The sequence below is a fragment of the Rhopalosiphum padi genome, chromosome 2, assembly GCF_020882245.1.
Source record: "Rhopalosiphum padi isolate XX-2018 chromosome 2, ASM2088224v1, whole genome shotgun sequence".
Taxonomy (NCBI): Eukaryota; Metazoa; Arthropoda; class Insecta; order Hemiptera; family Aphididae; genus Rhopalosiphum; species Rhopalosiphum padi.
This window is the reverse complement of record NC_083598.1, coordinates 16583806-16607636: the sequence shown is the minus strand read 5'-3', so window position 1 is coordinate 16607636 and position 23831 is coordinate 16583806. Positions and strand designations below refer to the sequence as shown.

Here is a 23831-nt window from a genome sequence, read left to right as displayed (position 1 = left end):
TATAAACAATGCCTATAATATATTAATAAACATGATTTTAATTATTATACAACAAATACATATGTTATGAATTTTATGATATTATATGTTTGTATGTATTGATATTATAAAGAATATGATTAAAAAATAATTTTTGTCAAAAATTCAAATAATAATATAATATATATATATATCAAAATATTATATTGTATTATATTTATTGCAAAATAATAAATAAATAAATAATAATTATCGAAGTAATTAGGTATGACATACCTAATTATACTGTGTTCAATGTATAATTTTAACAACATAGAAACGTGTTAGCTTAGCCTTAAAAGTTAAGTATTTTTAAAATGACGTATTTAGATATTTTAAAGACTATACGGAATTTAATTTTCATAAATATACTATATGAATATAATTATTAATTAACAAACAAATATCTCATTTAAAATATACATATATAGCACAATATATTATGTTTTATGCATGTTAATATTAATATATTGGCATATTGGTATTATTACAGACACACTGTATGCGTAAACCTACTTACGTGTCCAGCGTAACGGCTCAGCATATATATTTATGAAATTAAATGTATTGTGCGGTGCACCTCATCTAAATATAGGTAGATAAAAAAATTAAACTTTTTTTCGTTTTTTTTTTTTTTGTATATATTTGTTGGAAACATGTTCCGATATTTCAATTTTGTGTAAGAATATAGTTATACACCTACTTTGAACTTACAAATAAAAAATAACGTTATCATATAACCTAACTTGCTTTTATTAACATCTTAGTGTGAATTTTAATCACTTAGATTCATAACCTAAAATATTGTGCAATTTTCGGACTAGTCGGACAATTAATAATGTATAAATCTACAATGTACTTTAACAAAGATTTAAACATAATAATATAATTGTGGGAATTTATAAATTAATTTACTAGGTATACGTATACGTTAATATCTTAAATTTTAACCGAAGCTCTTCCATAATATTATAGGTAGGTAACATAATATAATTTATATAATATACTTTTATATACTTACCAACCTATTATTATGTTCTAATATTCTATATGTATACTTGCATAAATGATTTTCATTATAAATAAACATATATATATAATCTATACAGCCCAATTAAACATACTACCAAGGTAATAATTGTATTATTAAAAATCGGTCAGAAATTAGGATACAGAGACTGAACAATGAGCACTAGTCTCGTTTCGTCCTGTTTAGCCATTTATTAAATACAATTGTATTTAATCAATGGTTTAGCGCAATTCATATATTATTGAATTATCTTATAAAGTAACAATAAACATAAACCATCCATTGCTTCAGAAAATAATCGTTTTTTTTTTATCCGAGTTAATAAATATTACGCGTATTTACGTTTAACTATAGGTACCAGTTTAAACATAAAACGTCTACAAAGAATAGGTCGAGTCGGAGCCAGAATTGCTCACTATATAGGAATATTAGTATTAAATAGACAAATAGTTAATTAATAATTATATATTTATATTACATTATTATTTATTACTTATTAGTTATAAGTGAAAATAAGATGACCCCTTAATGTTTTTGCTTGTAAATAGTACTATAGTAGTACTTATATTATAATGTCGTCCATACTGTGTTGCTGTATTGTATTTATTGGTATCAACTATCAAGATGCAGGTAATACATTAGCGATTGGCAAGTATAATATTATGTTGTTGTCATTTGTATTATATTTAGGTATCTGGTATACTTATTATCAATTTAATGTTTTTCACTTATTTCGAAAATAAAAATATTGCGCATTTATATTGGTTTATTTTGGTACTAATTTTTTTTATATTTATATAGGTGTGTTTAATCAGTTGATATTATATAATATCTAAGCAATAATCTACTATGGTTGTATAATAACGTCCTAATAGGACGTACATCATCATATCTCATTATAAATTATCTGTGGACGACAAACGAAATAATATTTTAATATTGACAATATATGATGACGATGGAAACAATTAAAGTTGTCATATTATATTGGATACTTTGACGTTGTTAAATTACATTTTTTATTTGGTAAATAAGTTTAATCCTCGTATTTTGTACACATTTTGAAAATAAGCGGCAAAAAATAATATTTATAAATTAATGTTGGTTACATCAAAAACTAACGTATGATTCGAGTATTATATTATTTCTAATTAATATTATAATATCGTATATAATATCTAAATATAATATACTATGATCCATTGAATATTGCTAAGATAATCAAAACCTTCTATAGTAGGTGTTTCGCTTCGTTTTGTTTATTTTATTTTTGTTCAGTGATCCTTGAATTAATTATTGAATAACATATTGACGGTCATAAACTTGTATTAGGTACTCAATCGTAAAATTACCAACAAGGTGATCGGGAAGATTTCACGATTTTTAATTTATAAAAACTAAATAGTATAGGTTATTGTAATAGTGTTTTTATTCACCTAATGCAAATATTGATAAATATACCTACTATAATAATATAATTTGGCGTTGCATTTAGTATTTTTTTTTAGTTTTTTTGATTTTTAATAATTCGTTTTATGCGGATACTATTTTGTAATATGTTATCATGTTTGTTTTAATATTATGAATATTGTTGTTTTAATTTAATATACTATATAGCTATATAAATTGTAGGTAGGTATATCGAAAAAAAATATAATAGTATAAAATGTTACAAGTATCTTAAATCTTTGATAGCTTTGGTAGATTACTTGTGTGACCTTTCATCTTTGCACATATAGCATATGTACCTATGTAGTATAGGTATATGTAGTATGTAGTATATACACATATACATTATAAAATATAAGCTTTCTCAATATTTCAGATAAAAATATATTACATGAATGCATGTGTGATATATTATGGACTAATCATTATTGTTTCAGTAAGCACTTATTATTACAAAAAATAGTACTGTTTAAAAATGTAATATACATTATTTTATAAATTTCTCATATTGTATAGGTATGCATTTTATTATCTTTATCATAGTTGTATTTGTGAATAAAACCATTAAAACCAATCACTATGTACAAATATTTGATTTTAACTTATATTTTTATGTAAAAAAAAAATATAAAAATAATTAAATAAGAGTTATAACGAGTATTCACTATATACCTAGCAATATAGTTGTTAAAAGAATTATAATATGTTGTGGTTTATGCAGATTGCGAACAAATGCAGTGCTTGTATGACGTATGTTTTAATTTTTAAAAACTTATCAATAATATGGACTATAAAACTTACTAAACAGATTTTATTTTTATTAATTTACATTACGTTATCAATAATGTTTCAATTTTGAGTACCTACTACCTACCGATATTATTATTCTAAAATACATAATAAAAGTACGATGTACATATTTCGAAGATATATATCATACATTTAACAATATAAACAGGTAAAGTATACAATAAAAAAAATGTACAGCATGATGACAAATATAATATAAAATAGTAGGATTTGTACCAATGTATATTGCATTACTATACCTATAATGGAAAATGAATAAAACTTCGATATGAAACAATGCTATGCAATTAAAACTATAGATAAGGACATTATGAGGATGATCGTAGAAAAAAAAAGTGGTTAGGGATCTTAAAGCGTTAGTATACCGTAGCGCTCGTATCAATGTATCATGATGAATTGAAAAAGATTTTTTTCAGATACTGAAAGATCAGTTATTGGTTAATTATACGGTTATATTATGTATTATACACTACAACTACGTTCTATGATTGTATGATATGCTAAATTACTCGTATTGTGACTATAACATATAAGTGTCGTTGTTCTTTTATATATTTACTATATATTGTAATAATATTACATAGAATATAGGTAGGTAATAAAGGTATATATAAATTATTGGTGTTGTCACGTCTGTTATTCGATAATAATAAGGATGAACATATATATATGTATATATATAATATAACTATATAAGTATCCAATAATAATAATACATATTATGTTATTATATTATGAATTATGATTACCTATTGATTACATATATATATTGGGCACCTCTGACTCATCGTTCAACACTTTGTCACTGTCGCAACTTTTTAGTTTTTTTCTCATTATTTAAGAAATAAATATAAACTGATATAACCATATATTGAAATTATTGAATAATTATTATAATTATACTGTAGAGTGTAGATAATATACTCGATTATCGGTAATAAAATATTATTATAAATTACCATATTTTTCGTATAGCATATTTTTTTTTTAAAATTCTAACTTTTACAGTTCTTTTTGAGCATTCGAGCGTTTACAAAAATCTGAGATATACATATTATATTATTAAGACGTATATAATAATTATATATTTTTACTTTTTTGATTTTTATTTTTTTAATCAATTAAGTATGGTAATTGAAATGAAAAAAGTCTGAATTTTGAAAACTTCAAAAATTTGTGTTAAATAGGAAAATGATAAAAATGTATCTCAGTTGTAATGAGTAGGTGGATTATTAAGCTAACTTTAACATCAAATATTAATGAGAGAGATCCGATATCACACCCAAGCAGCCAAGCGGTATAACTACGATTTGAATCCACAAAAACGTCAGCGTGAACAGTCCCAAAATTTCTATTTTTCAACTTTCTCCAAAACTATTATAGCTAAAAAGTTGGTTGATAACTCATTAAAAAGGGATTATCAAGTAGATACAAAATGTGGGATTAAAAGTGTTTACAGTTAAAAAAAATAGTTATTTTTTTGCTAGGTTTTCATTTAGCGTGGTAGATTACCGAAACTGGAGAACGAATTTTGTTATTTGGGGTCTTGATAGATTCAGATTGGCTAGGAAAAGTGCAGTGAAGATTTTTAGAACTTTATCTTCTATTGTTAACTCACTACAAAGCGATAAAGCTGAAAAACATAAAAAAAAGCGTTCAATAAAATGTGTTTTAATTTTTTTTTTTTTTGAAGCTCTGTAGTGAATTAACTATAAAAGATAAAGTTCTGAAAATCTTCACTGCCCTTCTCCTAGCCAATGTGAATCTAACAAGACCCCAAACAACAAAATCCGCTCACCGGTTTCGGAGATCTATCTCACTAAATGAAAATGAAAATAAAATACATAGGTGCCTACATATTGCATACAATTAATAAATTTCTAAAATGTTAAAATCAAGAAAGTTTACATGCCGATCACCGACTTGGCAAGCGTTTATTTAATGGTGCTACGAGGGGGTATATTTCGTCCTTTTAGACAGTGTTTTTTCTTGTAGCCCATCGTAATTTTAATCGGTCACCGAGACACACGCAGTTGTCACGTATACTTATAAATTTACTTAATACCTATATCATTTGTTGTCACACATTATGATATGTAAAAGTATTTACATATTAAAAGTTGTATTATATAGATATTTACTAATTATTATTCCATCAAGTATACGGGACATGAGTAATCAAATATACTACATATAGTACCTATATACTATATAGCACACGAGTCTTGTGTTTGAAGTTGGACATCAGAGACACTCTGTATGCACAAGTACCTATAGGTATTTGCAATCTGTACATAAATTATATGGCACGGTTTCGCTGTCCGAGTCCAAGTGAGCCTGAAAAGAGCATAACAATTCGCGTAACACTCATAATTACAGAGAGATGTCATTATATACATATATGCGTGTGTGTGTCCAGTTATTGTATACATAAACTTATACATAGGTATATTATTATATGTGTCTTATGTATAATCGTACATAATACATATGTATAACCATGGGATAATTCGACGGCGTACCTGACACATTTCAAAACTAGCATATTATACTTTATTTCCGAGTCTATTATTATGTTGTAACCGATTAGGTATACTTGGCGAAGAACTTGATGATAAGGCATATTGTATAAAATATGCAGAATCCATACGACTACACTATTACCTTAGCAATATACACATATTATATCTATATTTGACTGTATATTCGCACAAAAACTGCTGTGAAACCAGTTCGCTAATTACAAATGAATACGAATTGTAGAAAATATAATCGATAGTTGCAACACGAATGTCGATACCTGTCTATGTGTAGAAATTTAAAGCTAAATTGTGAAAGGCTATTATCTCTGTAGGTACTCCCTAGCACTATCTTAAACTATTAATTATTAAAAGATTTCTTAAAAAAAAAAAATATAAATATTTGAAAATTGAAACCAATAATGGTTATAAAATATAATAATATCTATCAAGGGTGGTCGAATGAAGGTTAATGAGAGAGTTAAGGGGATGAGAGTATCTGAGTATATATTTTCTTTCCCATGATTTTTTTTTAATATCTATAATAATATATATGCTATTATATATTTATATTAATGATGATATTTTTATAAAGAAAATAATGTGAATAGTAATAAATTTTCTTATAATAAACTGGTAGACTTAGTAGAGCCACAGAATTAAATAGGTAGGTACTATACTTATTAAATGTGCTTTAGGTTTAAAAACAAGTAATCTTATAAATCATTTTAAAGAAAGACATCTTGGGAAAAATGTGTCAGTTGACCTGGCATTTAATAAGGAAAGGTGGATATAATTGCTTGTGGTAGCTTATAGGCCCTGTTACAACTTACAGGGACCATTAAACTGATAGAAGAAGAAGAATAATTGTATAAATAAAATAAGTATTAAAATAACGGTTTGAACATAAACCCTACATTATAAATTATTAACTATAACTCTTTAGTTACACAAACCTTTATTTTTTGTCTATCTCCCACATAATATAGGAACAAAAATGTTCCACGATTACGACTCTCTGATTCAGTTTAGAGCAAAGGCACTTATTATATATTTTATGAAGAAGATTATTTCCTGTGCATTGGCCGGATAGAATTTTAATATTTAAATTTTTTATAAATATAAGCATGTTTTAATTTTAAATAATTTCGATTATTTTTAACCATAAATAACTTATTCAATTATAATATTTCCGCTTGAAACCGACGACGCCAAGGGAATGTTTTCGGAGTACGCCATAATGTAATATTATTAATATTAGTTTAGTATAAATATCATTGTAAATTGTTACCTAATATTAATAAAAGTATGTACATAAATATTACTACATTAATGTTTATAATCTGTAATAGTATAGTATTATTTAGTAGGAAGTGTAATATCTATGTACTGTTAAATTAACTTTAATCCAATTATAATTATTACGTATATATATATTATAATTATATTATAATTATTGCAATCTTCAAATAAAACTACTCTAAATAATTTCGTTGATATATTTTATAATAACTACTAGTCTACAAATAATAATGAGTCACCTAATATTCTAATAAGTATTAACTAATAACTATCAATAACTGATGTGTAACCACCAATATAACAATTATATAGGTATTAAAAATATACTATAATATACTATATAACATTAGAATAATAAAATTGTAGGTAGGTAGGTATGTATAAGTATAATATTATACTTATTGAATTATTTTGTACTTAATAAACCTTACCCGTAAATGTCACTGCTGTAAAATAAATGTCGAGTGTACTCAAGTGTATTCATGATGATGGTACCGGAAATCAATATGCCCCAGGAAAAATTCTGAAATTATTCAATTTACATCAATGTTTATAACATAAATGTTTCATAACATTAAACATATGGTTGTGTGGGTTATGGTAAATAAATAACACTAGGAAATTTGAACGTTATAGGTACTCGTATGCAATTTATCAATTATTCGAACAAAAAAAAGATCAAACAACTAGTGACTATAAGCAGATATGTATATTTAGGAGGAGACGGCAATCATTCTTGGTGGATAATATGTACAGATTTGCATTTATAAATAAAATAAATTATTAAATGTATTATACATATTGTAATATAATATAGTAGGATAATATAATGTAATACAATACTATTATACTAATTACTAACAACTAATAACATATTAATAATAAATAAATCTACCTAATTATTAAAATTATTTAACCCTCATTGTTAAATAAATTTTTCATTTATATTTTTTGTTAAATTGTTTAGCCAACACGTATAAAATTGTTATCGACAAAAATGTGTATTCATATTTTAAAAATGACGAGAAAGGGAAAAAATTAATCCTGAGGAGTGAAAACTGAATAGATATAGGTATAGGCACCACGATGTAAAAGATATCTTTTCTACGTCGTGGTAGGCACCTACGTCTCTGCAAGTTTGAATATATAAGTAACCAAGTAAGTACAATGTACAAAATGCATAATAGTACTCAACAGTCAACTGTTTCAACTTATATAGGCAGTTCCTACATCGGCTACATAACAAGTTATAACTTATTTAAATTGATCGAAATTATTATGGTACCTAGTCTTATAGTCTAAAATTCCTCCAGTCCTCGGTTAATTTTGCGTAAATAAATCAATTTTTTTGTCATCAACTCAACCGTATTTATTTTAAAAATGATTATTTTTTTGCGTTGCCATACCATCGTTATTTTGCAAAGTAATATTATGTTATTGCGACAAGGTGCACTAGGTGCAGTACCCAGATTATGCCTCATTGCCCCTGTATAGTGTATTGTGTATTGTGTATACCCATCATCATGGCATCATTCGTGGGCGATAAGCTAATAGCTGCAATATGTTATTACATACTTCCACAAGTCACAAAGATCATAATACGATTATTATATTTTATTACCCGGCACTCGGCAGTCGACACCCATTATTATCGATCAAACAATTTTTTTTATAGTCCGAGTAGATTAATATTGTACGATCGCGAATTACCGTACGCGTTCCTGGACCACGTAGCGTGCGATAATTTCGGTCGTGGCGTTAGGACACGCTGCCGCCGCCGAGTCCGTTACCCCCACCCGTCGGTTCACGGACCCACCGACGCGACGCTTTCACATCGCGGACGCAACGTTTCGCTGCGCGCGTCACTACCACAAGATAGTAATAATAAGTAATAACACAAACCACCTAAATAATAATAATAATTGTTTCCCGTGATAAATCGTTTGTCGTTATCAGGGTCAAGCCGCAGTGTCTGTAGTTCGCGTGAGCTGCGTGTCGTCCGTGTTATTGTTTCCGAGTAAATTATCATCGTCGTCGTTTTTAATTTTTGTTATAATATATAAATTAATAATAATTATTATTATATTGCATAATTATTTGGATCGCAATAACAGTGTCCGCTCAGTCGCGTGCCACATAATATATCCGTCCTTTACGATCCGGTGATTGTACACTTTAAATATTGAGTATTAATAATATTATATTATAATCGAGTCCGCAAAGTATCTTTTACCTACACGTACATACACGATGGCACCGAACCAGATCCGTAAGTTCCGAACAATTTTAATATTATTTTTATTCGTTCTCTCGCCATCGAGTGATTAATGCCCGCCATACTCTGTAGTAGGTGGTATCGCGGCCCCCGCGACTATGACTATTAATTGGCGCTTGACATATGTTTCACCGGATTCGTTTCCTTCTTGTCGCTGAGTGTTCTAACGACATGTTTATATTAAACGTTATTGTAATACTCAATGTGTATAATATGTACCTACCGTATTTGTCAAACGTCATTAGTCGTCTGCAGTCAATGATTCACATAAACGGTGAAAGTAGTGCGGACTGCGGACGCATGACACTTAGATACCTATAGCTTTCTACGCGGTAAACATTTTAAATATTATTATTATTCTACGTTGCTCGGACCAAAGTCCGGGAGACTTGACGAAAAATAAATAGTCCAAAAAAACGTCCTTTGGCTTTCCCGAGATCTTAGTTTTGCTTTTCGTGATCTATTTTAACCGCGACAATTTATTATTACACGCTTTATAGCCCAAATTATATTTTTAGAATTTCGACTTTTTATGATTGCTCACGGCCAATTCTGACCAGATGTCCGATATAATATAAACAGATCTAAATACTTTGTTTTTTTTTTTTGCGTACAAAGAAGAAATCTTGTTTTTATTTGTTTCCTGTTTACATTATAGGTATGTACTTATGTTTATTGTGTTTTTGAATTGATAGCAAAACGGATATTTGTTCTTTAAATTCATTATAAGTATGTTTATTGTTTTTGTTAACAATGTTATCTCATTTTTGTGGCTTTGATGTTTGAATTCATTCTGGTTTTTTATTCTCTAAAATATTGAAACTTTTAAATCTATTTAGCTTTGTTTAATGTAATACAATCAATAATACTATGTACTAAAAGTGTATTAAATAAATAATGAAGCATTACCTAAAAAAATGTTTATTTTAATCTTTAATATTTATTTGTACCTATTTATAATTATATAATCAATTGTACCTACCTATACATATTTTTATATATAAATATAAATATAATATATACATTTTTTTTGGAAGTAACGATAAACTGTCAAATTCTTTTGCTTAAGGTAATATATGGTAATATATTGCTTTTTTGTAGCCTTTATCAGTTTTTTTTTACACAAAATTTGGAAAATATAAAAAATAGGCAACCCTTTAACCAACTAATTAGATGAGGTTTGATGTGGAAATTTTTAGAATATATTTTTAAGGTCATCTAATTTCACTTCTACTAGTTCTACTTATAGCAATTGCCTAGATTAACTTTTTGTGCATGACTCATACCATATTTTTCAATTTTAATATTATGAAACACTTCAACTAATATTTTTTATCTTGATAATATTATTAGTTAAGTAAAAAATTATATATATATAATTTATGTACATTTTAAATAAATTATAATGATAAAATTTGAATTTGTTGGATTTAGGTTTATACAGAATAATCAATTAACGTTTTGTAATGAACACATTATCGGAGTCTGATGTCATTGACGAATCTCTCAATGTTCCTGAAATTACCCAAATGGCTAATGATAATGAGTTGATATTATCGCCAAAAAAACATCTGGTCTGCTTTGCTACTGTCAAAGGAGACTGTTTAGTAACAAAAAACGGTGCATCATATGCTGGTATTAAGGAGTGCCTGCTCAGTGAACGAATGGTCGATAAAGACGAACCAATTGAAACTCAAATCATAGATTCTGCAGTTCCTGACCCTGATATTGATAGTGGAATGGAATCTTCAGCATCTAGCTGGGATAGATCAGTTAATGAAGTAAAAGAACATGCATTTGCTAGGCTCGAGGAAGAATTAAAAAAAGCCAATGAAACATTAAAACTTAGGGATGAAGAAGTATCGCGTTTAAGTAGAATACGTGCTGATGTTGAATCAGAATTAGAAGAATTGACTGCTAGTCTATTTCAAGTTAGTAACTTATTAGAGTATTAATCTGATAACTATTTTGACATATTTTTTATTGTAGGAAGCTCATAATATGGTAAAAGAAGCAAATTTACGTCAGGCAGCTGCAACAAGAGCATTAAAAGAATCTTCAATGAAAGTGGATGTTTTATCTGCAGAAGTGACAGCATTAAAAACTCTTGTATTAACTTCTACACCAAGTCATCCTAATTTATCAAGAGAAGACAGTATCTCAATGCCAGGTAAAAATTTATTATAGATAATATTTTTATAGTCACTATAGTAATAAATTAATAAATGTGATATGATGTATAATTTACAATTATTTGCATAATTGTTAATTTACAAATTAATTTATTATTTATATAAATAGATATTATATAGATACAGTCGTGGATTAAGTGCAATAATTAATTTACTTATCATATTTTTACATAGATTACCAAGACATTAATTAAACTTTATTTTTGTAATTCTTTTTCTTAAAAATAAACACATTTACAGTATCATTTGGTGGTTCGGGTATGTTCTTTATCCAAGGGTGCCCATTATGGTCTGTGTATTCACTAAAATGTTTTTTTACCACACACTCCATTCCTAGATTCTGAGCTATTTTTGCACTAAAGTAATTGGTACAGTCCATGCAAATAACTGAGATATTATCATTGAGCAAAGCTGCTTCAAACGATTTTTTTGCCAAAGTTGTTGACAATCCAAGATTTCGGTATTGTTGTGCTGTTGCTAAGGTTTTAATCTCCCACATTGTGTCTACATTTAACATTTCGAATAGACATGGCTCACTCTGAATTGATGACCAAAATCTTAAAGCACTATATAAATCTATATTGCTTTTATTGTATTGATCTAAAAAAAATTAAATATTTGTTATAAGAATATCATATTAATTAAATCAAAATTCACTAACCAGCATTAATTTTTTGTTTCAATGCATTATCAGGTTTTGTTATACTATTTATAGCTAAAGATGCCACAGCTTTATTATTTTTATCAATGGCTACTATTGTGAAGTCTTCTTCTTTATATCCATAAAAGCGGTTATCTAATTTTTCAACATCTATTTTTTGAGCTTTGAAAACCGGTTCATCCAAATAAAAATCCTTCATTGTTGATTTTATATTTGGTTTATGTTCCTCTCTCGCACAAATGATTTCTATGTTCTCTGGATATTTATTCATTTTCTACAGAAATATGTAAAACAGACATTATAATTTAAGAAATATTGTGTATCTAATATTTATTAAGCTTTTACGTTGTAACAAGTTGGTAGTAAACAAATATTTCGTAAATACATCGGTGAAAGTTGAAGTATTTGTTTTTGAATAAACATAATATCTAATGAGTATTATTTTATTAGGTATGTATTTCCTTTTTTAGAAGTAGGTTAATACAAATTTATTTTTTCAAATATAAAATATTAATTATGTTTAACTGTTTATTTTATTATTATTATGTCATATCCATTAATGATTATAGTAACATTATTTTAAGCCAATTTATAAAAATTAATATATGTTTATTATTTTAAAGGAGGACTAAGTGGAGTTGGATTATTTTATCGTAAACATAAGAGATCTCCTTCGCACAATAACTTAAAGTATGGCCGAGAAAATTCGCCACCTGATTCTCCGCTAAAGCAAAAGTCTAACCAAGCAGTAACAGACATAGAAACTTTAGACATATCTAATAGTGCTGAGGTAAATACAAACGTTATATTTTTTTTTATCTTTAATATTGCATTATAATTTTAACTACGATATTAAACTTATGATATTTCAAGATTGATCCAAATGTGCATCGTGAATTTGTTCTCTGGATGAAATCACCTACTTTAGACAAATCAGATGCCTTCATAAGTAGAATATACAGAGAAGATATCGATCAATGTCTGGAATTTAATAATTCAACTTTGGCAATGGATGTTAGAAATGCAATAGAATCTGGGAATCTTTTTATTGAATCTATGGACAAGTCAAAATCTCATTTTCCAAAGTAAGAAAAAAAAATTTACTTTAATTTTCTTTATTTAATATAGTTGGGGAAATAGTCTTATAAACAATTAATTTATATTAAACTTTAAGGAATATATATTAAAATTATCACAATGGTCAATTATTGAATGATGGTACACAGGTGTATTGATTTTATTAAATCTATAAAGTTGGCATTATCTATTTAGGATTGGGTCTTACAAAAGTGATTATAATAAATGGTTGTATAAGTAATTAATGATAAAAATTAATAAATTGTTACCACTATACCCACTATAAAACTACATATAATTAAAATGATATTGTTTATTAAGAGTAATTAATATTCATATTTTTTTTTAATTTTAGAAAATGTGCTCTAATGGAATTGCCATTGTTATGTCTCTATAGAATGAATTTAGGTGGAGCAGATAGCGAATGCTATTGCATATCACAAATTTGTCGAAATAGAGTAAGTTTTGTTTTTATGCCATTTTAATTTCACATTAATTTCTTTACATTTGATATCACCTAATTGTTTTGATTTGTGTTAAATAACAAGTAACTGAAATTATGTTTTTAGATTACAGCTGTATGTGATTTCCTCAACTATCTCAGATACATTCAAAGAGGCTTGGTCAAAAGTCTAGGTTTGTAACAGTAATATATACCTTAACTTTTTACAGCATAGGATGAAAAAAAAATACTTCTACTGTTGACAATTATCATAAACAATTAGTTGAGTAATAGTTGTAAATAGTACTTTTGTATTTTTATTTATAATATAAACAAGAAAAACTATAATTTCAGTTAGAATTTTTATCAATTTAAGGTAACTGATTTCTCTCTAACATATTTAAATTATTGTAATTCTGTATTCTAAATATATATTGATAATTTCTAGAATTTTTGGATTTAAATTGAATTTTAAATTTTTATAATGAAGTTTTACCTTAGTACAAATCACAGTAATTAGTAATTATGTTTAATGAAATATAATTGTCTTCTGTGTATTCTAAATAAAAATAATTAATAAAATACTTTAATGTAGTTAAATAATAATTTTCATTAAGTAAATTTTGTGCATTGAAAATAAAAATGAATATAATAATATTACATTAGTATCAAGATTAGATAATCAGATTTAATGGAATCTATGTGAACATAATTTAATAAAATAGTAAAGATCTTCAAATAAAATAATTTATAGGTTTACACCTCGAACACTAGTTACAATGGAACGTAATAAGATTCAAACAAGCATACGCATATAACTAAAATATAAGTAATATTTAATATTAATTCTACATACCTACGGATTAAAAATTATTTATTATATTTTCACTTAGAATTACAGTAGACAAACCAAAAAATGTAGATTTAATAATAAATTTTTCAATTATATATAGTAATTTTAATTCACCAAATTGTTATTACATGTGTTCATTGAAATTTATTATTGACACTTGATATTTTTAGTTTATAGCAGAATACACGTAAAACACAAATGTATGTGATACATTGCTATGAATTGCTTAAACATATTATAGATTAGAAGTTATATTGTTTTAAAATAAATTATACATTTTTTCACTGCAGTAAAATTAATGTATAATTCAATTTAACTATATGAACGATAAGAAATTAAACAATCCGCAATTTGTATCTTTTATAAGTTAAAAAACTTCACAGATAAAATATTTGTTAGTATAGTACAACTTGTAGTTATTCCCTCACTTAGCTCCAAAACAGAAATTAAAAAACAAATTTTGTTAAAATGTTATTACTCAAAAAAATACAAAGTTAGCATATTATTTTGTTATGAATCCATGTATTACATCACGCACACATGATAGCGAACAAGCTTTTCATATTTCTCATTTTGTAACCAAACTTAAACTACCTAAAATAGTAAAATTCCCAAGAAAATTTTTTTTGTATTAAATGTATTAACGTCTTTGATTTTATTGTAATGAAAATTATTATTAGTATAAATGCATTGTTCTAACTTCAATAGGTTATACAGTTATAATAATTTTTAAATTAAATCAATTTCGTCATTTTTATGTTCATCTAATTTGAATAGTTAAGTTATAAAATTAGAAATGAAGAAAGCAGCTTCAATAAAAGCTTGTTTGTTTTAGTCAGATATAACACGATATGTTATGCTTACATCTACTTATGTAATTAAATAATTTTTAATATATATTTACATTAGACCACATAATTTAATTTTCATGAAATGAGCACCAATAACTTGATTAAATTAAACTTCAAAGCATTGTAAAAGCATATAAGTAATTACTATGACAATAAAATATACATTTTTAACCTTTTCTTAATATTTCATATATTTTTTTTTAGAAAACGATATGTACTGGGAAATCGTAAGACTGCGAAAACAAATGATGTTGGCTAAGTTGGGTCTAGCTTTGACATCGTAGTATTGGTAATGTAAGCAATAAAAAAAAAAAATGTGCTGGTTATAAAAAAAAGAAAACCAAAGTATGTAATATTATTATAGTAACATTATTGAATCACGGTCAAACGTACTAATAATACAAATGTAACGTGTAATTTTTGTGATCATATCTTGTGATTTTTTTTAGATTTTATTTGATAGTAAATATATACACATTATGTATAATTTAAATCTGTTGATATTGTGGATTGAAAGTGCAAGACCCCTTGTAGTACATCTATAAGTCTTATAATGAAATATCTAAAACAACAGTTAAATGTTAAGATATTTTAAAGCCTCTCTGGCCACCACCCACCTATCTACTTAGTTTTTATATTTTTACGTATCTCTGTGCAACTATAAATTTTTATTATTAAGTGATAAAAAATTATACTTTTACCATAATTGTATTTAGGTAGGTACACGCAATTGTCTTGCCAATTGATGTGAATGTGATTTAATATTATAATGTATAAGGCAGTTAATATATTTTGTATTACTTACTGAACAAATAGTTTATAATTGTTTACGAAAGATCTGAAATGGTGAGATATATTTTATATTTTTTGTTTTTTTATAAATATATATATATATATTTTTATGTATTAATTTGTATACTTTAATAGTATATTGATATAATTTGTGTGTAAAACATTATAATTATACAATATATTTCAAATAATAAATAATAATAAAAAAAAACATTTTAATGCAATAAATCGAATTATTAAAATATTAAATATACTTGTTGTAATTTATATATTTGAACATAATATGAACTGTCCAAATATTGGTATAATGTGATTTATTGTCTACTGACAAAATGACACATTTTATTATCCTAATACCGTATTTTTCGATTTTTCATGAAATCGATAACAAACATACATTTGATGAGAATATAGATGACATAGCACTACTGCAAATTCCAAATAACAAGTAACCAATAACTAAGGGGGTTTGAACTCTGAATAGTGAGTATATTCTCTTTATTGTATGAAAACGTTTCTCAATGTATATTATCTGTGGAACTTTTATTATGTTCACTGTTATCATTGACCCTCTCTTTGTTTCAATAGTTTTAATGCAAAATTTATTTGCAACAAAAATGATAAATTATTTTGTATAATAATAATATTTATTTAATTTAAAAAATATTTTCAGAATTAACCGAAACTTCTTAACATAACAGAGGTTAACAGACACCACTGGACTTTTAAATTTTAATTTTAATGAGACAATTAATGGTACACTTAATATTAGGCTTTATTGATGAAAGTTGAAATCTCATGTTAGATTTGATATCAAGTCTGTTGCAGTGTTTTATTTATGTTGATACATAAGCTGAGAACCCCGTTTAGAATATTTAAGTGATTTAAAAAGGTAAGTGCCAACACGGTATTTATTGTACACTTATTACTTACCTTTTTTTTCACTATCCACCACTTATCTTTAGCTATTTTTTTTAAAGTAAATTTCTTCAACGTTTTGTTTAAAAAACACGTAAGTTTTGCACAATCACTGATTTTATAATAGTCTATTATACTCTAAAAACCAGACTCTTAAGTAATCTCTATGGAACTCCAGGGTTCCGTGGAACCAGTGGCGATGGCGTGCCCAGGGGGCGAACGTTAGAGGTTATATGTGGGTATCGATTTTTTTTTGCTGACTCAGAAAACAACTTATTAGACATGAGAGTTGTTATAAAGTTACTACTTTTGATTATTAGTAATAACTTATTGCTTATAAATAATTGACCCAAAAGTCAAAAAACCCCATTGTTTTGGGGACCACCACAATTCATTAAATTCCCGGGTATTCTACTGCCAGGAATACAGTTTAAGAAACACTAAAAAAATATAATATCATGTACCTAATACCGATTTACCATTGAGTAAAATTATCTTCGCCGTGTTAAGTGATAATTTGTATTACCTGATCTTTAAATTTTTAATTCATAAATTTTGAATCATTTTGAATAGATCCAAAGGTAAGGAGTAACGTATAGGCAATAATTATGAATATTAAGAAATAGCTTGTATTGCGTGTATGGTATAATTATAATTATAATTTATTTTATCTATGACGCCTTCTATATTACTCAATATTCACCCGTTCATTTATACACGATACAATTAAATTATTAAATTGTTATTAATTACTATAAATGTATATAATCTGACAATAATAAGTGGTTATCTATAGAAAAAAAATGATAAGCGACCTATAGCCTATGTAATTGGTATATACTTATATTCAAATTTCAAATACACATTGGTATACATTTATACCAAATACCAATGTGTATTTATTTATATATATATATGTATTTATAAGCTTGTTTTCTACTTTATTAGGAAGATAAAAATTCGTTCCTATGAATTTCTACATTTAATATTTATATAATTATAATAGATATTAATATGTTACTTATATTATTACATTTATGTATGTTGGTTTTACAATAATAATAATGTGTTTTCTTTTCATGTCTGCTTTATGTTTTTGATAATAATTCATAATTAATCGAGCAAGTATAAAGAGAGGGAAGGTCATAGGAAATATCTTAGTATTTACATATTCTTGGGTTTTATGTAGGAAAAACTAACAAAGAGTGATGAAAGCAGGAATATATACGTGATAACAATTTTTGACGAAATTGAAACCGATTTTGATTGATTTTTTTGGAATTCAAAAAGAATTAACCATAGGCTTGAATTTTTGGTCATCAAATGTTTACATTATCATTTTCTAAAATACATAGGCACATAACAGTCAACAACTTAATATAAATAACGTAATAATCATTTATCAAAATACTTGGACTACTTATATACTTACTCATATTGTTCCATAAATAAATTTTCAATAATTTATGGTACATCAGTATCTGATAGTTAACTTAGAATATTTAATCGTGGTTAATACCTACATGCGATATCATTGGAAAAAATTTATTAACCTACTGAATAATGAAGAATTGAAAAATATAATATAAATTTCAATTTTATTGTAGTAGGTATAACCATAGGTGCAAATAGTGTTTGAAATTTGGTGGGGGAGGGGGGCTGTAGTTCAGATCTATATTGGATAATGCTTTTAAATTATCACGAAACATTAGTTTTTTTTTTTTTTTGGGGGGGGGGGCTAAGTCACCCAGCACCCTCGATTTGGGCCTGTGGGTATAACTAGTACCCATAAAAATGGATGCCGATTAACCTGCAGTCTCTTCTTTACAGAATCCTTTTTTCGTACACAATGACTTAATACCGAGACGGAGAGACACATAATTCATATTTAACACATCTATTATAGTAATCTATCAACCTATTCAAAATAACATGCACTCGTCTCGTAATTTAGAGATATAACATAGAATATATTGTGGTACCTACGCAGTACGTAATAATATATAACAGAAGCGAATTCTCTTGTTTATTATTTTATTGAAAAAAATACTTATCAAATGAACAAATAAAAATTAATACACGTACCCGGTGTAAATTATTCTAGCATAAAAGTATAAAATTACTGATTATGTACTATGATCTACGTACTTTGTTTTTATCCGATTGCAATACGACTCGTTGATATTTTTTGCGGCAATAATATAATCACAAGTATACTTGTGCTTTTATACTTAAATGTATATTAGTATATTACATAAAACATAAATTAATATTAAATTGAATTGAACGACAGTGATACTATCAGAATCAGAACTCAATAGCTCATCGACTCAGTTCAGTTTCAGATGTTTCAGTAATCTGCAGTAGTTCAGTACACACTACACGAAAAACTGGTTTTGTCCGCTTAGTTCAAAAGTCATTCGTTAGGATCGTGGCGTATGCGTTACCAGTTTTTTCTGCCGAGTGGATCATCTATTTTATGTTATCTATATGCATTTCATTCACTTCATAGATAATACATTATATGTATTATCTATGGTTCACTTGTATACATTGCGCAATGCTTTTGATGGGAATCTCGTATACATGCCCAGTCAGAATCAGACAATTTTTTTTTTTTTAAATAAAATATCTTATATATTACTATAATAAAAAAAATAAATAAATTGTAAATTCTGCCTAAAAAAATCTTGTTAAGTAAAAAAAATACAAAAAATTTGTTATATCAGGAGTTCAAAAAATAGTTTAATAAGTAACTTCATGCATAAATTCATTATAAAAATAATCATTGCCCATCAGTAAATCGATAGAAAGTGTTTAAATAATAATAGGTATAAGTTACCTACTATAAATATACAGAAGATATGAATATTCAAAATATTCATGTCGATTTGAAAACACACCTTATATAAATAGTTGTACCACTTATAGGTAACCTAACCAGTAATCTACCTGTTAGGAAAAATAAAAATTATATCCTTTCCTAGAAATATGTAAGAATAATTTCATCACCAAGTGCGCTTGTCGGCGATATCTGACACTAATTCAAATATGCAAATTAGTAGCGCGCTTCTAGCGAAACGTTATAATACATATTTTGTGACACTTATTCGAACGTGTCGCAACTAATCATTTGACGCACTGAATGTGTTAAAAAAAAGTTTATTCCCGATATAAAAACTATAAATATCTATTGTTGCTATTTTCGACCATATAATATATTGGTATGAAAAATATTCGAGTCCATGTCACTGTTTTTAGTATTATTGTATCAAAAAGAAGTAAAAAACACATTGAATAATTTACTCGATTTTCATAACGTTAATTTATCATAATTACATTCGTAAATAAATGATGCAAAATATTACGATCGATGTCAAAATCACTGCGGCCTCGATGCAAACCTTATAAAAAGAACCACCAAATGGTCAATACTCAATATACTTACTAAAGTTTTGGAAAGACGAGAACTCTCAGGTTTAATAACTTAACCATGTAGTTCTATGCCAATGTTGCGAATAGCTCAACAAGTGCAAAAACTGAGTCCGCAGTATCCACTGTTACATTTAGACACCGTTCATTTTGGAAGCGGACGAAAAGGTTTAATTGTCGTTTATTTTGCTGCTCATAATATTGCCCATATCGTATAATATACTTATATTTCTTAATAATATATAAGTATCCGATATTTTGTTTTAATCGTATAGTAAGTAGGGTAGGTATTCATCGAAAAACGGTCGACGTTTTTCATCGAACTGGATCAAATTGGAGCGGCTCGTAAATACGACGTAGATGTAGATTATAAGTATGTACCTATATTGCAATTCGTTCAGCAAGAATTTCAATACGAGTACGAACGGATGACGTGGCGCGAAATATTTCCAAGAGGCAAAGACTAGGCTACGGAAAAAATATCGTGATTAAACTTAAACATTTATTCCAGTACACACAGTGTCGCAACTAGGTTTTGTAGGGCCCTGGTGCAAAAAATGTTATGGGGCCCCTGTACCTGTATAATATGTGCATAGATAAAATCTTTGTTTACACCATTGTAAATTGTTCTAAATACTACACGCAATGGGCAATAGCAAACCCAGGATTTTAATACTGTGACTCTGCGTCACTTACGAGAGGCCACTGTATAGAACTATAGAAGGTTTAACTAACTATGTATTTGTATTACAAAATAACGATTTACCTTATTTAATATCTATATTATACTTTAATACCAACATTTAATATAAGTAACTATAAGAGATAAAACACAGAGATAAGTATTTAAAAAAATATTTATAACTTGGGTACTTACAAAATTGGGTATTAATAATTAATTGTTGCTCTAAATTGATATTTAATTAATACATTTACCTGGGATATTTAAATAATTTTGAGTATTTCAGATTTTGAGAAGGATTTATATAATATTATTCATATTATTCTTTTATTAATTGTAAACATAATATAGTTGTAGAAGAACTAATAAAAAACATACAATTTTATACTACAGTGGCGGCTCGTAGTAGTTTAGCACAGGAGTGCGATGAAAAAATTAAAGAACTATAATACATTATACAAAAAATTAAAATAATAATTTAATAATACAAAATTAAAAACGTCGTTGTCGTCCGATTTCAGTGACAAAATTCGCCGCACATCATAATAGCTTCTATAGCAGCCGCGCCGTCGTGATGATATTATAATAACTCCGTGTCTCGTATAATATTATTAAACCTGCAGTTTATACGGGAAACCAGTATTTTTATGTGCGTCTTATTAATTGTAAACATAATATAGTTGTAGAAGAACTAATAAAAAACAAACAATTTTACACCAAAGAGAATCAAAAGTATAATAAGGAAAAATACTACGTATTAAGTGAGAATAATGTAGTAGCTAGCCAGTAATTCATCGTCATGGTAACAACGCTATATAGATTAATCAACGTCCTAATAACTGACACCAACGGGTATCAATACGGATGCGTTTCCGAATATCGTCAGTCTACTCTCAACCTTCAAACTGTCAAGAACTAAGAAAACCAGCGGAAGAATAAGAAGAAACAAGACCTAGACGATAGGCGGCGAACCCAGTAAGAGAGGAGATAACAATAACCGAAAAAAGCTCGCAGTTAACAGTGCTATCAGTGATATATCTATCACCGGACGAACACTGCCGACTACACCGGATCGTAGCAATACGATCAGACCAGAAGATACTGTGGTGGGCCACATAAGACTCACCTGGTTGTTCGCCTCGGCTGGCTCGGGGAGTGTCGACTGAGCGGCGCACTGCTTCGTCCGCTTCTACCCAGCTGCGACCACCGGCAGGCATGGTCTATATACAGACCTGCCACGAACACCAGACTCGGCGTCGCACACCACACCAATGTCCTCACGAACACCGGCTGGTGAAATCTTTTTGTGCGCCCCGTCAAAATACTAATGACAGAATTGTCGACCAAACGTCGTGAACTAGTACAACAACTAGCCGACAGCCTATACCACAGCGGACTTCAGTAACGGCGTGTTGTCGGCGGTATGTCTACACTGCACGACCGACGGCGGTCATATCGACGTGCACCGCTCAGAGCTAATCGATTATCGGGATCGTCATACCTATGACGACCGACGAACGTTCTCGAAGTGCCGTCGCGTAGGGTTAGGTATGTACGCTGCAGACGTCCGCGGCATCACGACTGAATGCGCTTCGATCAACGACAACTCTCTTCCCTGCCGGGCGGTTAATCCCGACCCCGTGCTCTTTCACGGGGAAGACATAAAATCGCCCTTTTCAGGGCCCCAAAATTCTACATTATCCCTTAGTATATATATAAATTATCTAGCTGGAGCGATCGGTCTTTGCCAATTGGTATTTTTTTTTAATTAATTAAAAATTAACAGTTTAAGAATTTACAATTTTTAAAATTAAAAACTAGTACATTTCGTGATTTTAATAAGAAAAAAAATCTGATGATGTTAGATTGGTATTTATAATAATTTATCCTTATACTATATACAATTATATATATATATATATATTATTATATTATATGCAATTTTTTTATGATAAATGTTTAGGTAGTACTTCTGTAAATATTACAAAATAAATCAATATACAATTATAATGTAATATAGTGCGTCTATAAATGTAATGCGTAAAAATAAATGTACTACCAAATTAAATAGTCGTATACAATAAATATAATATATTTTAAAATTGGGTTCAATATACTAGTTGTATTTTTTTAAATTGTTTAATTTTTTACAATCCATTTACATAGGTCATAGTCATGTATTCTCAGAATTTAAATCGATTATGAATTTTTTTATTTTTGCCTTTTTGGCTGTAAGTAGCAGGTATTGGTATTTTTTTTCGTTTTAGGTCATTCATTAGAGTTTTAGGACATTTTTCACTATTTTTTTTACCAATTGAGTGATGAGAATTTAAATGAAAACAAATCACGAGTACATTATATTGTTATATTTCCCAATTACCTTGGCGATTTTTACCAAACTTTAAGGGTAGATTTAAAATGTCAACTCCCTTCCTCCAAGTGTATACCTTATAAATTAAACATCGGCTCCACTTACTTAAAAACTGATATAGAATTATTTTATCAATAAGATAGTGTAAAAATACAAA

The 23831-nt window shown here is 27.5% G+C and overlaps 2 protein-coding genes across 5 annotated transcripts; one reads left to right on the top strand and one right to left on the bottom strand.

The window, feature by feature from the left end:
* The first annotated feature begins 9002 nt into the window (after positions 1-9002).
* LOC132920043 (guanine nucleotide exchange factor for Rab-3A-like) lies at positions 9003-16520 on the top strand. Of its 3 annotated transcripts, none has more exons than XM_060982081.1 (8): positions 9003-9397; positions 10838-11334; positions 11393-11573; positions 12880-13046; positions 13130-13341; positions 13689-13791; positions 13903-13969; positions 14530-14739. In XM_060982081.1, exons 2-8 carry the CDS (start codon positions 10870-10872, stop codon positions 14547-14549), a joined length of 1215 nt encoding a protein of 404 aa, XP_060838064.1. In that variant the 5' UTR covers positions 9003-9397; positions 10838-10869; the 3' UTR covers positions 14550-14739. The 3 variants fall into 3 exon arrangements, with proteins under 3 accessions (XP_060838064.1, XP_060838062.1, XP_060838063.1); XM_060982079.1 differs by lacking the exon at positions 14530-14739 and adding an exon at positions 15684-16520 and having other exon boundaries at positions 9005-9397; XM_060982080.1 differs by lacking the exons at positions 9003-9397; positions 14530-14739 and adding exons at positions 9476-10061; positions 15684-16520.
* LOC132920046 (uncharacterized) lies at positions 11564-22922 on the bottom strand. 2 transcript variants are annotated; one of them, XM_060982084.1, is made up of 3 exons: positions 22430-22922; positions 12257-12530; positions 11564-12195 (listed from the first exon to the last, which is right to left on the bottom strand). In XM_060982084.1, exons 2-3 carry the CDS (start codon positions 12525-12527, stop codon positions 11786-11788), a joined length of 681 nt encoding a protein of 226 aa, XP_060838067.1. In that variant the 5' UTR covers positions 12528-12530; positions 22430-22922; the 3' UTR covers positions 11564-11785. The 2 variants fall into 2 exon arrangements, with proteins under 2 accessions (XP_060838067.1, XP_060838066.1); XM_060982083.1 differs by lacking the exon at positions 22430-22922 and adding an exon at positions 19338-19574.
* Between the last annotated feature and the right edge of the window lie 909 nt (positions 22923-23831).